At 41.1% G+C, this 16,393-nt stretch overlaps 1 protein-coding gene across 1 annotated transcript in view; it reads left to right on the forward strand.

Annotated features, from left to right (window-relative positions):
• Window positions 1–16,393, forward strand: part of dicer1 (dicer 1, ribonuclease type III) — an 89,524-nt gene that overhangs the window by 52,881 nt on the left and 20,250 nt on the right. The window contains exons 21-22 of the mRNA XM_035168402.2: window positions 6,851–7,604; window positions 15,444–15,593. Of these exons, the coding sequence (XP_035024293.1) occupies window positions 6,851–7,604; window positions 15,444–15,593 (904 nt within the window). The remainder of the gene's footprint in view (window positions 1–6,850; window positions 7,605–15,443; window positions 15,594–16,393) is intronic.

Genomic DNA, 16,393 nt, shown 5'->3' on the forward strand with positions numbered 1-16,393 from the left:
GCAAAGGGACTCCGGGGAAGAAGTCAAGTCAGTAACATGTATTGATGAGACATTAATTTCTTTGATGTGATAAGGAGGGAGAAGAGGAAGGAGAAGCTGGAAAGAGAAGCTCCGTGTGTCATGTGTCCCTCGACATTCTAGACCTATAGCAGCATAACTAAGAGCAAGCCTGGACCAGCTCTAACTATAAGCTTTATCGTAAAGGAAGGTTTTAAGTCTACTCTTAAACGTACAGATGGTGTCTGCCTCCCGAACTGAAAGTGGGAGATGATTCCACAGGAGAGGAGCTTGATAGCTGAAAGCTCTGGCTTCTACTCTACTTTTAGAGACTTTAGGGACGACAAGTAAGCCTGAACTCTGTGAGCGCAGTGCTGTAGTGGGTTGATAAGGTACTATCAGCTTTTTGAGGTATAATGGTGCCATATGATTAAGGGCCTTGATGGTGAGAAGGCGAATTTTAAATGATATTCTAGATTTAACTTGAAGCCAGAGTAGTGAAGCTAATACAGGAGATATGTGGTCTCTTTTCTTGTTTCTTGTCAGGACACGTGCTGCAGCATTTTGGACAAGCTGCAGAGTCTTTAACGACTTACTGCTGGAGCCTGATAATAAGGAATTGCAATAATCAAGTCTGGAAGTAACAAAGGCGTGGACTAGTTTTTCTGCATCTTTTTGAGACAGGACGGATTTTTGAGATGTTACGTAAGTGAAAGAAGGCGGTCCTAGAAATTTGTTTTAAGTGAGAATTAAAGGACAAATCGGGATCGAAGATCACTCCCAAATTCCTGACTTTCATTGGAAGCAAGGGCAATGTTATCTAGCGCAGCTATATCATTAGATAATGTATCTCTAAGGTGTTTAGGGCCAAGTATTAGAACCTTGGAAAAATTTGGAAAAAAGAGAAAATTGCGGGACATCCAGGTTTTTGTATACTTGAGACATGCTTGAAGTTTAGTTAATTGATTATACTATTCTGGTTTTATTGATAGGTATAACTGGGTGTCATCCACATAGCAGTGGAAATTTACAGAGTGTGTCCTGATAATGTTTCCTATTGGAAGCATATATAATGAGAATAAAATTGGGCCGAGCACAGAACCCTGTGGAACACTGTGGTTAACTTTTGTGCGCATAGATGACTCATTAATTTGCACAAATTAGAATCAATCTGAAAAATAGGATTTAAACCTGTTAGGGGGGTTCCTTTAATGCCAATTAACTATTCTAGTCTCTGTAATAAACATTTATGATCAATAGTGTTGAATGCTGCACTAAGATCTAACAGGACGAGGACAGACACAAATCCCTGATCTGAAGCTATTAGAAGGTCATTAGTGACTTTTGCCAAGGCTGTCTCCGTGCTGTGATTCGCTCTAAACCCCGACTGAAAGTCTTCATATACATTACTTTCCTGGAGAAACTCACACAGCTGATTGGCTACAACCTTTTCAATGATTTTAGACAGGAAGGGGAGGTTGGATATCGGTCTGTAGTTGGCTGAAACATCCAGGTCCAGGGTGTTTTTTTTGTGAAGGGGTTTGATTACAGCTAGCTTAAAGGACTGTGGTACATATCCTGATGATAATGATAATAAAGTAATATTAATTAGGGGCAGAATTTCTTCAAGTAATTTCGTAGGAATGGGATCTAAGATGCAAGTTGTGGGTTTAGAAGATGAGATTATTGTGGTCAGCTGATCAAGGGTGGTCAGAGAGAAGCTGTTTAAATAATTGGTAAGATTCTCAGCTGTTTCTGAGATTTCGGTGCTTGGTGTATTAGTGTCAACTGAGGGCTAGAGATGATAGATTTTATTTCGTTAGAATTAGAATTTTATCATTATGGAAGGTCATAAAGATATTGCTATAAAAGGATGGAGGAATACTGGGTTCGATGCAGGTGTGACTCTCTGTCAGCCTGGCTACAGTGCTGAAGAGAAACCTGGGGTTGTTTTAATTTTCTTCTATTAATGTGGAGTAGTAGGCAGCTCTTGCTTTGTGGAGGGCTTTCTTATATGCTTTAACACTATCTTTCCAGGCTAGGTCATTTTCAACACAGTTGTTGGAGCGCCACTTCCTTTCTAGTTTTCTTGACGCTTGTTTTAATTCATGTGTTTGAATTATACCAGGGAGCTAATTTACTATGTTTTACACGCTTCTTTTTAAGAGGTGTTATGGAGTCTAATGTTAATCGTAATGACTTTACAGAGCTATCGAAGAGATGGTCAATCTCACTGGAGCTAGGGTTTTTAAAGAATTTGTTGGTTATATTGACGGATAATACGGGGTTAAATGTAATTGGAATTACTTCCTTAAATTTAGCTACAGCACTATCAGGCAGATATCTGGAAAAGGAGATTTTTTTATTAGTGGCATGTAGTCTGATAATGAGAAATCGAAGGTTATTAAATTATGGTCTGATAGAATTGTGTTACGTGGAAGTACAATTAGATGTTCAATTTTGACACCGTATGATAGTACAAGGTCAAGTGTGTGGTTACAACAATGAGTGGGTTGGTGTACACACTGACTGAAACCAATTGAGTCTAATACTGAAATGAATGCTACACTATGCACGATGCACTATGCACATGAATGAACACTAAGGCTATCATTATTTTGGCAACATGAATATTAAAGTCACCGACAATAATTATCTGTTTTTAGGACTAGGTTTGATTAAAAACTCAGGGAATTCCGTTAAAAATTCAGAATAAGCCCCAGGAGCACGGTAAACTACAGCAAATGTGATTGGCTGTTGTGATTTCAGACTTTCAAATGAGTTGTAGTTTAGTTAAGGTTTAGGATTAATTGATAGACTGGAGTTTAAAATAGCAGCAACTCCAAAGTCTCGGAGAATGTGTGTATTTATATGACTGGGAGGAGTAGATTCATTTAGACTGACATATTCTTCAGGATGCAGCCAGGTCTCAGTGAGGGACAATAAATCAATATTATGATCTGAGACTAGTTCATTTACTAAAATAGCCTTCGATGACAGTGATCTTACGTTCAAGGGTCCACATTTAATTGTCTGTTTGTTGTGTTGTTGCAGAGGTTGTGTTAATTTTTATTAGGTTTTTGTGTGGAATTCTCCCTCTGTTAATGTTTGATTTAAATAATTTAATGGGACGGTGGACAGACAGAGTCTCTATGGGGTTGTGGTTGTGTGACTGATCCAGAGGGAGCGCAGAGAAGTGTGTAGGACTGCAGCTCTGCGTCCTGGTCCCAACTCTGGGTTGTCTGGGAATACAAGACCATACACACTTGCTTTCACCACTGCTTCTACAACAATAAGCCGGTAAGAGCTAATAACTGTAGCCTGAACTCCTAGCACCGCCCGGTAATGGGTGACTTTTTTTGTAAAAGAAGTGTTCTCCTCTACAATGTGTCTGTGTCTTAAAACTGCCTAAGTTTTAAGGAGAAATTTCTTAAGAATGAATGGTAAACAAAACCTAATGTCTCAGAGATGAAGGGAGCAGCAATGACACCTAGACTAAACACCATCAATGTGAAGCGCACAGTCAGGACATCAGGGTTAAAGTGACCATAATGATCCAGTGTCATGATCCGGATTGTACCATTTTGTTTAGGTCTCTGGGCTGAAATAAATATATTTATCTTCACCTGACACAGTCAGATACAGGCTAGTTAACTGTAGTTAAAGTTTTAAAGTAAAAGAACTTGTTAGACCGATATATTGTGAGAGCTTGTTTCTCTCTTTGATTTGTGGTGAGATGGATCATTTAAGCATTTGAGAACTTCAGAGGGAAAAAGCTTTTAACAACTCATATATTTGAATAAAACAATTTATTTTTCAGAAGCAACATTTTTTCTAAATCACTGGTTTAGTCTTTAACTTTTAACAGCTTGTTATATTATCTATTGTTTGGAATCTTCATTTGAAAAAGAAACTAAAGTTGTCAAATAAATGTAACGGAGTATAAAATACAATAATTATCTCTGAAATGTATCAGGGTAGAAGTATGAAGTAGCATTAATTGTAAATACTAAAGTACAAGTGCTTACATGTTGTGAAACAAAAAATAAATATCAAACAAACACGAAGTAAGCTTCACACATGCACATAACAAATCAATATTGCATGCTGTGGCCACGCACCTGTGTATGGGACATTGTTGCTCACTGTGGTTGATGCAGTTTTTACCATGCGCTTTACACACTGGTAATCAACCGGGGTTTAAATGATCATTTAAATTTCACATGGTAATGCTAGCTGTCAGGACTTTTACCGTGGTTATTCATGAAATGGGTTCGTTCAAGCAATCTTGTTGTATTCATAATTTAGTCAGATGCCACCACAATCCGAGATCACGATTCATGATGTGGCCACAGCCGCGATCCTGAATCGGCAACGATACTGCACAAGGACTGTGGTGAAGAAGTCAGTAACATGTATTGATGAGACATTAATGTGGGATGACATTGGGATTTGTGAATATGGGCTATACAAGAAAATTTGATTGATTGACAAGACCGACCACATGAGACAAATTTTCATATGTTTTATTGGGTTAAATGGTTATTCTCATTTAATGATATAGTGTGTGTGTGTGTGTGTGTGTGTGTGTGCTTGTGCTTGTGCGTGATTTTAGGTAACTGATAACACCAAATGTTTAGCTCTTTCAGGTTTTGTGGGTGCTTGGGGTTTATTATGGGTGCCTAGTGGTAGGCACCAGTAGCTTAATATTCTTAGTTCTTCTTCCGTAAATTTTCGGCGTGCTTCTCCTCCCGCAAATGTTTTCATTTTACAGATAGGACTTATAGTTTTTGAGTAACAAGCATTTGTTTGTGGAGAGCGCTAGAGTGGAGATAAATATCAGCCCCATTGAATCCAATGTTAAATTTCAGAGTACATTTTTGGAATGATAAGTACGTTTCTAAATTGCTTGCACGGCCTCATTTTTTGACTCTAACCAATAATATAGATATCTACTTGTTCGTCAAAGTCTTGTGATTCTCACGGTGTTTTCATTTCACAGATAGGAGTTATAGATTTTGAATTAGAGCATTTTGTTCACGACGTTCAGATTTCTCCCTGGCTCTCTCACACAGGTGCCGTCGTTAGTGAATTACACACGCTGAAGAGGGGGGCCAAAGGGGGAAAGGGAGACAGTGGGATCTTTAACATTGTTGTTTTCTTTGTCTGATGATTTGAACAACAATGTTATTGGATCAGTGGTTGAGACGCTGACTCAGTGATCCACTGGTCGTGAGTTCAAAACCCACTGAAGCCAAAAATATATATTTTTTTTTCTGACATGTCCAGTTACACTCAACTTCAATATTGACTCATCGTTATAGCGCCACCTACTGGTCAGTGTGAAAATGAAGTTTGAGCAATCGACCCCAAAATTCTGTCACATGATCAGAGTCAACACCTGATCAAGTCAAGGCTATCACTATCACTGCATACACACTAATAGTGATAGCGCCACCTAGTGGTCAGTGTGAAAATTAAGTTTGAGCAATCGGTCCCAAATTGCACACACTGACCTGAACAGATGTATGCAGTGATAGTGATAGCGCCACCTACTGATCAAGTCTCTCTCTCTCTCTCTCTCTCTCTCTCTCTCTCTCTCTCTCTCTCTCTCTCTCTAACCAGCCAGTCTCTCTCTCTCTCTCTCTCTCTCTCTCTCTCTCTCTCTCTCTCTCTCTTAAAGCAAGTCTGTCTGTCTCTCTTCCCAAAAAAACAAACAAAGAGTCTCTGTTGTGCCGGCAGCAAGCAAGGCTCCCATTCGAAATTTCTTAGCAGGAGGAATTTTCTAGTTGATACATGATCTCCTGATGACTTGTAATAATATTTATACTTTTTATTTATAGAGCACCTTTCATACATACAATACAGCCTTAAGTGCTTTACAAGAAAATTTAAGACATGAAGTAATATAGATCTATAAGAACATGTTAGCAATGAAACAAATACTTATAAGCATAAAACTAATAAAAGGTATAATACGAAGTATAAAATATAGACAATGGTGTTAAAACTCTTTACATTTATTAAAAGCAAGATAATAGAAATATCAAGACCTATTTCTATGATCTTGCTTTTAATTAGTTTAAAAGAGGGTTAAAACAAATTTAACACTTCAACAGAGGTAGCTTGGCTGATGTGTGGTAGGAGTTTGTTCCAAATATATGGTGCATAACAACAGATAGCTGCTTCCCCAAACTTTTTGTAGTTCATTTTTGGGATATTTAGCAAGCCTGTGGTAGAAGACCCGAGGGAACTGTTAGGAACATAGTCGCATAGTCCTCCTGACAAGGTAGCCACATCTTTGGCTGCAGTGAATGATATTTTTCAAAGTGATACATTATTACAGGACTTAAATTGTTTCATAAAAATCCCAAAGTAATTTCTAAAGATTAACACAAAAATATCAAATAACAAAATCAGGGAGTTTATCATTTTTACTTATATTATTATAGATTATCTTATTTGTTGGTTGACCAATTATGTGTGGTAAATGTTAAATGGTCTGTATTTACATAGTACTTTTCTAGTCTTGATGACAAGTCAAAGCACTTAGCGTTACAGTATTGCCTTTCACCAATTCACACACAAATTCATTTAGCAAATCTATGTGCACACTTTCTCTATCACACATTACTCATACACTGCAAGCACAGCCTGTATCGTTCTTTGTCAATTGTGATAAATAACAAACTTTTTATGGCAACTTAGCCTACACGTCCTTCACATGTTCTACAAATTTAGGAGGATATTTGCCGGGTGGATGTTACAGATGACAAATGTCAATCAAAAGTATTTTCATACCTTTCCAGTGTGGTGGCACTAAACATAATCAAAATCTGTTTGTATGTTGCAGGTATCCAAACCTGGACTTTGGCTGGAAGAGATCCATAGACAGCAAAACATTTATCTCCTGTCCTGAGTCCTGCAGTGAGGATAGCAAGGGTCACTGTAAGCACCAACAGACAATAACCCCTGACCCCAGTTGCCTAACACAACCCGATAGTTACCACTCTTCTCTGCCTGAGCAGGGGGCCCTTGCAGCCCCTGAGTCTGAAGACACCACCTGTACCCACAACCTAATTAATGGCACTGCCTTTGTCGCACACTGTGACAACAGCAGTCACCAAGACAAGCACCTTCTCCAACATGACAACTGCCAATGCTCCCAGCCCAGCTTTCCTGGGCTGCCGAGCCCTGAATCGAAACAAACCACTACCTCAGTTCCTGTGCAGCCCTCACACAGCTTGAAGAAGTCCTGTCCTCCCCAGTCTAGTGAAGGACCTGGGAGGATTTCTGAAAACACAAATAAAGCTACCTCAGTCTGCAGCCGAGTAACCACGGCTTCCAACACTCCCACAGCACCTTCTCCTCACCTTGTGTCTGACTCCCAGCACAGAGTCCAGATAGGCGTCTCCCCCAAAAGTCTGGGGCCCAACCCCGGCCTCATCCTGCAGGCCTTGACCCTGTCAAACGCAAGTGATGGCTTCAACCTGGAGCGGTTAGAGATGCTGGGTGACTCCTTCCTTAAGCATGCCATTACCACATACCTGTTCTGTACCTATCCTGATGCTCACGAGGGACGACTCAGTTACATGCGCAGCAAGAAGGTGAGACTTTGTGACTTATTAATAGCAGCATGGGGTATCATGATAGACATGAAAATTGCACTTATGGACAAATTAAGGACGACTGCATCTATGTTTAAATGTTCAATGTGTAGAATTTAGTGACATCTAGTGTTGAAGTTGCATGTTGCAGCTGAAAACCCTTCGCCTCACCTTCCGCTTCCAAACATGAAAGAGAACCTGTGGTAGCCTTCAGTTGTCATAAAAGCTCAAAAGGTGTTTAGTTTGTCCAGGTTGGAATACTGTAAAAAACATGGCGGCCTCTGTAGAGAGGACCCGCTCCCGATGTTAATATAGAGTATTTAAATATAAAGGGCCCATTCTAGGGTAAAGAAAACAACAATTCGTACAATTTTTAAATGAAAAAACATCACTAGGATTATTTTATATTCAATTAGTGCCCTTTCACCTAAATCTTACACAATGGACCTTTAAGGTGTTTAAAATATTTCTGAAATGATTCTGGCTATATTAAAGAATTTCAGTTGGTCATTACATTAGTGGACGGAAAAGATTCCCACAGACTGTGCAAAGACTTTTATAATTGATTGAAATTCACAGATTTACAGTTTTTAGCCACATCGTGTCTTCATGACCTAGATATCATGTTTTACAGTATTGTAAGTTTGGTAATGCTTTATTTTAGATAGATCACTTTATTGATCCTCAGAGGGAAATTTAATTGTCATAGCAGCCAACTTTATCAAAATACAATAAAATAGAGGGTAAAAAATACACAAGGGGCAGTACATACACACAATCATACATGGATATAATATCAATATTGTGCACCACATCATGTATCACATATGATATAGTAGATGTATTCAAGTATTGTGGAGTGTTTAGTGCAGAAGATAAGAAGTAGAAAGAGCAGAATGTCTAGTGCAGGTTATAAGTGGTAGAACGATTTAGTTTAGTCCAGTTCAGTGACCACAGATCTGGCAGACAGATAGATTATATATCCTGATAGCACCAGGCAGGAACAATTTCCTGTATCGTTTCTTTGAACAGCGGGATTGAATGAGTCTGTTGCTGAAGTTGTTCTTAAGTTAGTCCGCTGTTTAATGAAGGAGGTGAGCAGCATTCTCCATGATTGCCAGCAGTTTTGCCAGCATTCTCTACTCAGCAATCTTCTCCAGGATGACAACCAAGTTTGCCTTCCTGATGAGTTTATTTAGGCTGTTGGTGTTCTTTGCTTTGATGCTGGCACCCCAGCACACCACAGTAAAGAAGTTGGTGCTTGCAACAACAGACTCGTAGAACATCTGGAGCATCTTGTTGCAGACATTGAAGGACCCATGCCTCCTCAGGAAGTACACATTGGGGCGGCTGTGGCTGAGGGGGTAGAGCGGTCATCCTCTAACCAGAAGGTCAGGGTGAGAGTGTCCTGAAGTCGCTACTTGGAGGAACAGTAGGGGGGCTGCACCGGGTGGGCACGAGCCCGAGTCAAACCCATTGAAAAACTGGTTTAACTTGTTTGCTCATTGTGCATTCCCCTCACCTGCACACCCATGTTTCCTGTTGAAGCCAGGGATCTCTTTCTCCTCCAGTTTCCACCTGTACGAGTCCTTGATCTCCTTAAGATCGAATTGAATTGTACCTGCTTGAGTTCTGCTCAGTCCGCTGATCTAAAAGCCCTCTTCTTGTCATTAAGTAGAGCCTTCAGGTCGCTGGTAACCCAGGGTTTACTTTTGGGGTAGCAGCAGAACTCTTTAGTGGGGGTGGAGTTATTCATACACAACCTAATGTACTTGGAGACATAGAGTGCATTCGGAAAGTCCAAAACTCCATTCCCGACCACAATTCCTTGACACCGATAGAATGTCACGGGGTATGGGCAAGATATGGACAAAATCTTCGGTGCTCTGTGCCATTTTTTTATTTTTGCGTCTGTCTTGCATTAGAAGCATCATCAATCCCCCCACTTTCTTGTTGAATCCAGCAGGGGATCCTCTGCTGTGTTCTCACATTGACTTCTGCTGGATTTCAATGGACATTATACTATGAGGCCAGGCTGATTGTTGGGCAGCATTTTCTCCTTTCCTTTCATAAAGGATGGTCCACTTTGTCCTATGACATTTCTATGATTGTGTGTTCACAATGCTGCCAGAGGAGCAAAAAACGCAAGACGACGTGATACCGGGTGCTACTACGACAGAACATGTACATGTATTGAAATGTCAGTTTCCTAGATTCAAGATATTTATGGTCAGACCAGTTATTATAAGTACAATCATGTAAAAAAAACTTTTCTGGGAGCTCCAGTAATAACGGCAGACCATTATTATTAATTATTATTATGATCATAATAATAATTGTTATCATTAATAATGATTATCATCTGAATTTTGCTTAATTTGACATAACTTATATATGTATATAACTTAAATATACAATAATAAAATAACATGTATACTTTGTACAGTATTAAATTAAAATTAAAGCACTAAGCAGTGTTGAACAGGCCCTCACACCCCTGTTTATGTTAGGGTTGAAGGCTGGATGCAGGCTGCTGCAAGTTGTGCACTGTCACAACGACTGGTTACTATGCAAACATGTAAAATGCCGTCTTTTTGCATGTGTGCATTGCACATTTTTTGTCTGTCCACTAAGTAGTGCTGGAGCGCACGCACAAAACATGCATTTTGTTGCAAAGTATCACATGTAGACAGGACCATTCAAATTTCATGTACATGCAATGATGATTGTTACATGTACTTGGAACATAACATGTACATGTAACATAGATAGACAGATATATACTTTATTGAGCCAGAGGGAAATTTAGGCATCCAGTAGCACACAAAACCAGAACTACTAAAAAGCTGTCACTGTTAAGAACTATGTGCTAATGGGGATATTGACAATACAGATGAGTAAGTATAGATGATTGAAAATTTGAGGTGATAGAAGTAGAGTACGGTAACACAAGTAACTCAGCCTGAGTACTGATAACAAATATATATATATACAGATTTAAAGGGGACATATCATGCAAATTCCACTTTGTTAGTGCTTCTACAGGTTAATGTGGGTATCTGGCATGTCTACCAACCCAAAAACTCTGGGAAAAAAACACTTGCACGTTTTGTTATGGTTCCTCTAAGTCAGAAACGTCATGCTTGAGTGACTGGAATGAGCTTCCTGTGTATTGTGTCGTAACAATACACTGGAAGTCTCCCTACATGGCCTTGGCCCACCCCCCACCTCATCCCCCCCGCCCCCCCACACTCGTTACGCCGGGTTTACACCGGACGCAGCGAGGCTGCGAGGCAGCGCAGCGCCGTTCCCAAGCGTGCAGCCGCCTGGCTGTTCACACGGGACGAGCATTTCTCCGCTGGTCAGCCCGCGATTCACTCACATGTGGCATTTGTCTGGATCGTTGGGACTGGGAGGCTGCAGCAGTTGCTCGGGCGCGACCGCTCGCTCTCCCATGCGTGAGCTGGAATTTGTGTCAGCGCCACACAGCCAGCAGTGTGGAAGACTTCCGCAGTGTTCAGCACTACTGTAACAGTGGCACAAACAGAGCCCCCCCACTCGTTACGCCAGGTTTACACCGGACGCGGAAGCGCCGCGCCGCACAGCGCCGTTCTCAAGCGCGCATCCGCCTGGCTGTTCACACGGGACGCGCATTTCTCCGCGCTGCTCAGCCCGCGATTCTGCTTTCTCCGCTTGTTGTTGTACCCGTTGAATGTCGGGGTTCGGGGGTAAATGATGGTCTTCATAGCCCCCCCCCCCCCTCTCTTTCTCTCTCTGTCTGTCTGCTTGTAGTGGATGGGCAGAGGGGGACATTTAATTATGTGATTGGGAAAATTAAAACTCCAGGACAACAGAAGGGGAATACAAAGAAAGCAGTGCTAGAATACAAATTTTAATTAAAACTAGAGATTTACAAAATATCAAATCAAATAAAGATAAACAGGCAGTAATGGTGACAGTCTGGCAGCCTAGTAGCATGATTAAAAGAGGGCACTCGCAGCAACTGACTGGTAAAATATCAGCAGCAATTTTCTGCGGATGTTAAAGGACGAGCCTCCTCAGGAAATATAGCCGGCTCTGCCCCTTTCTTTGGAGGGTCTCTGTGTTTGCTGACCAGTCCAGTCTATCGTCCAGCTGCAGTCCGAGGTATTTGTACGTCCCGACTACCTCAACATCAGCCCCCTCTATGGAGACTGACTGTAGATGTGGTCTGGTCCTCCGGAAGTCCACAACCATTTCTTTGGTCTTGGAGGTGTTCAACTTGGAGGTGTTCAACTGTAGATGGTTCGACCTCCACCATTTCACAAAGTCCTCCACCAGACTCATTTACTCTCCTTCCGTCCCTGATGCACACCACGATCGCAGTGTTATCTGAGTACTGCTGACTGTGGCATGAGTGGGGATGGAACTCAGAAGTGTAGAGGGTAAACAAGACAGGAGAGAGCACAGTCCCCTACGGTGCACCAGTGCTACTGACCACAGTCTCAGAGTTGTTTGTCCACCCTCATCTCTTTTTCGCAGTAGGAGGGTTTGGATGATAATGAAGGCGCTGGAAAAATAAAAAAACATAATCCTCACAGCACCACTCCCTTTGTCCAGGTGAGAGTAAGCCCTGTGTAGCAGAAACAGACTTGGAAACACTGGATTATTTAGCCAAAGATGTGCTACTTTGACCAGGCATGCACTCTTAACAAATGACTGTATTCGCAGGCACACACAGTGACCCACTACAGTTTAAACGTTGATTTGTTTGAAATGTCCACCACAATATCCACACTGATCACCACATGTTAACCAATGATCGATACTTTTGTTCAATGAGTAAGATCTTTCTTAATAGCATTAATATCATTAATTCAGCCCGTCCTGACTTTGCTTGCTCTGTTCCTCTCTTGTGCACACAGACACACACAAAAACATGCAGTCACACACACAAAAGTTGTCATGCGACACATCTTCAAACTCAGACTGGGTAAAAACAACAGAATTTGTAAACTTGGGCAATGTATTGAGCCAGAGGAGACGGCAGGGCGCGCTCGGTTTGTTTCAATTCGGTTGGCAGTGCACAGTGCAAATGATAGACATAGAGAGGAGAAGTAAATTACAGACAGATCCGGTAAAAATGGTGAAAAAAAAAAGAAACTTTTTTATGGTCCAAACTTGTATGAAAAGACCTAAAATACAGACTGCAAGTGGAATACTTGATCGCTATATCAGCGATCACTATATACGGTTTCCACTGTATTTTTCTACGTAGACACTAAAATAATAGTCCATGTGTGGCAGGCTGCACCCCTCAGTCAGTGAACATTGTGATGGCTGTCTTTGACGGACATCGTCCTTCAGCCCAACCCTATTCTCAATTACTATTTAGAAAGCAATCTGAGTTTACTATTATTCAAGGTAAAATATTAAGGCACCTTTCTTATTGCTATAGCTGTTTTCAGACATGGCCTGCGGGTAAAATTCAGAGAATTTGGTCCGGAGTTTACCCAGAGTTTGCCTTTCACATATGTGCAACGCAGCTGGAGGTTCTCTGCGTTCACAACAGCAACATTACCTCCGCATTATTCAAGCAAGAGGTAGAGCGTCCGGGTGCAGCAGGCAGAGGCAGGAAGTGATGTATTAACTCTGCTGCGGAGATCGTGTGGTTTTCTTTCTCTTATCACCACAAACTCAATATCTTCATGGGTGTCTTATACATCTGCTTACACGTCTGCTTACACGTCTGCTGTAAGTGTCTGTCTTTTCTTTGTTTGTTTTATTTTTTGGGTCTCTCGCGTGTTAGAAGCTCGATTTAACCCCCCTCTCGCTCGTGGTGAATCCAGCGGGGGATGACCCGCTGTGTTCACACATCAAATTCTCCTGACTTTCTGTAGACTTTATACTAGGAGGCCAGGTGGAGAAAGTCTGCAGATAATCCGGAGCCTCTCAGACGTTTACGTTCACACATGCACCTTTTTCCGCAGAAAATATGGAGAATCTGCAGAGCATATGTCTGCAGGATGCGTAGCAGCATTTTAGCAGAGCAACAACAGAAGTTTCACTGCACTGTTGCAATCAGTTAGAACACTTTTGCAGCAATCAGATTCCAACGCACAATCACTGCAATTCAATCTGCAAAAGGAAGAAGATATACACTACCGTTCAAAAGTTTGGGGTCACCCAGACAATTTCGTGTTTTCCATGAAAACTCACACTTTTATTTATCAAATGAGTTGCAAAATGAATAGAAAATATAGTCAAGACATTGACGAGGTTAGAAATAATGATTTTTATTTGAAATATTAATTTTGTTCTTCAAACTTTGCTTTCGTCAAAGAATGCTCCATTTGCAGCTATTACAGCATTGCAGACCTTTGGCATTCTAGCTGTTAATTTGTTGAGGTAATCTGTAGAAATGTCACCCCACGCTTCCTGAAGCACCTCCCACAAGTTGGATTGGCTTGATGGGCACTTCTTGCGTACCATACGGTCAAGCTGCTCCCACAACAACTCAATGGGGTTGAGGTCTGGTGACTGCGCTGGCCACTCCATTACAGACAGCATACCAGCTGCCTGCTTCTTCCCTAAATAGTTCTTGCATAATTTGGAGGTGTGCTTTGGGTCATTGTCCTGTTGTAGGAGGAAATTGGCTCCAATCAAGCGCTGTCCACAGGGTATGGCATGGCGTTGCAAAATGGAGTGATAGCCTTCCTTATTTAAAATCCCTTTTACCTTGTACAAATCTCCCACTTTACCAGCACCAAAGCAGCCCCAGACCATCACATTACCTCCACCATGCTTGACAGATGGCGTCAGGCACTCTTCCAGCATCTTTTCACCTGTTCTGCGTCTCACAAATGTTCTTCTGTGTGATCCAAACACCTCAAACTTTGATTCGTCTGTCCATAACACTTTTTTCCAATCTTCCTCTGTCCAATGTCTGTGTTCTTTTGCCCATATCAATCTTTTTCTTTTATTGGCCAGTCTCAGATATGGCTTTTCTTTGCCACTCTGCCTAGAAGGCCAGCATCCCGAGTCGCCTCTTCACTGTAGACGTTGACACTGGCGTTTTGCGGGTACCATTTAAAGAAGCTGCCAGTTGAGGACCTGTGAGGCGTCTATTTCTCAAACTAGAGACTCTAATATACTTGTCTTCTTGCTGAGTTGTGCACCGGGGCCTCCCACTCCTTTGTTCGTTTGTGCTGTTCTCTGAAGGGAGTAGTACACACCGTTGTAGGAAATTTTCAGTTTCTTTGCAATTTCTCGCATGGAATAGCCTTCATTTCTAAGAACAAGAATAGACTGGCGAGTTTCACATGAAAGTTCTCTTTTTCTGGCCATTTTGAGAGTATAATCGAACCCACAAATGTGATGCTCCAGATACTCAACTAGCTCAAAGGAAGGCCAGTTTTATACCTTATCTCACCAGCAAAACAGTTTTCAGCTGTGCTAACATAATTGCACAAGGGTTTTCAAGGGTTTTCTAATCATCCATTAGTCTTCGAAGGCGATTAGCAAACACAATGTACCATTAGAACACTGGAGTGATAGTTGCTGGAAATGGGCCTCTATACACCTATGTAGATATTTCATTAAAAACCAGACGTTTCCACCTAGAATAGTCATTTACCACATTAACAATGTATAGAGTGTATTTCTGATTAATTTAATGTTATCTTCATTGAAAAAAACAGTGCTTTTCTTTGAAAAATAAGGACATTTCTAAGTGACCCCAAACTTTTGAACGGTAGTGTACTAACACCTCTTGTGTAGACATAGTATAGGAGCACATTGTGTTACTAATGATAGTGTGTAAAGGTGTTAAATGGGTACTTCCGTCTGTCTGTTATCCAGGTGAGCAACTGTAACCTGTATCGTCTGGGGAGGAAGAAGGGGCTCCCAAGCAGGATGGTGGTGTCCATCTTTGACCCCCCTGTGAATTGGCTCCCTCCTGGCTACGTGGTCAACCAAGACAAATGCATCATTGACAAACAGGATTTAGGGGTTGGTAAACTTGCAGCTGAATGCTTTTTTCTCACTGAACTTATGTATTCACTTTGTTCATCTCCTCTTCTTGTCTCTGCTGTGTGACTACATGTATAGGAGCTGGGATTGTACATTTGCAGAATAAGTAAATGTTTCTTAGCCTTAATTAATAATTGGTATGCATAAGGGTAGGCCTTAAAGAGATAGTTCACCGATAAATGAAAATGTACTCATTATCTACTCACCACTATGCCGATGGAGGGGTGGGTGAAGTGTTTGAGTCCACAAAACACTTTTGGAGTTTCAGGGGTAAACAGTGTTGCAGCCAAATCCAATACAATTGAAGTAACTGGGGGACCACTTCTTCAAACTGAAAACAAAACATAAAATGCCTCCATACTGCTCCTGTGGTGTCATCCAAGTGTCCGTAAGCCCCGACATTCAATTATACTCGAAACGGCGTGATTTACACCATATTATTAGCCCTCACACACTTCACACACACTCTCGCCCAAGGGTATTTAGACCAAAAACATGGTGTAAATGATGACACCACAGGAGCAGTATGGAAGCATTTTATGTTTTGTTTCTGTAGTTTATTTTTTTTTCTTCACATTTGAAGACGTCGTCCCCCAGTTACTTCAATTGTATTGGATTTGGCTGCAATGCTGTTTATCCCTGGAACTCAAACATCCATCCCTTAAATGGCATTGTGGTGAGTGAATTTTCATTTTTTGGTTAACTATCGCTTTAATATTTACTGAAGATTTACTTAGCTTACTGAAAGGTCATACAGTATTGTTTTTGTTCAGTTATTT

This window comes from Hippoglossus stenolepis, chromosome 10 (genome assembly GCF_022539355.2).
Source record: "Hippoglossus stenolepis isolate QCI-W04-F060 chromosome 10, HSTE1.2, whole genome shotgun sequence".
In the NCBI taxonomy this organism is placed as follows: Eukaryota; Metazoa; Chordata; class Actinopteri; order Pleuronectiformes; family Pleuronectidae; genus Hippoglossus; species Hippoglossus stenolepis.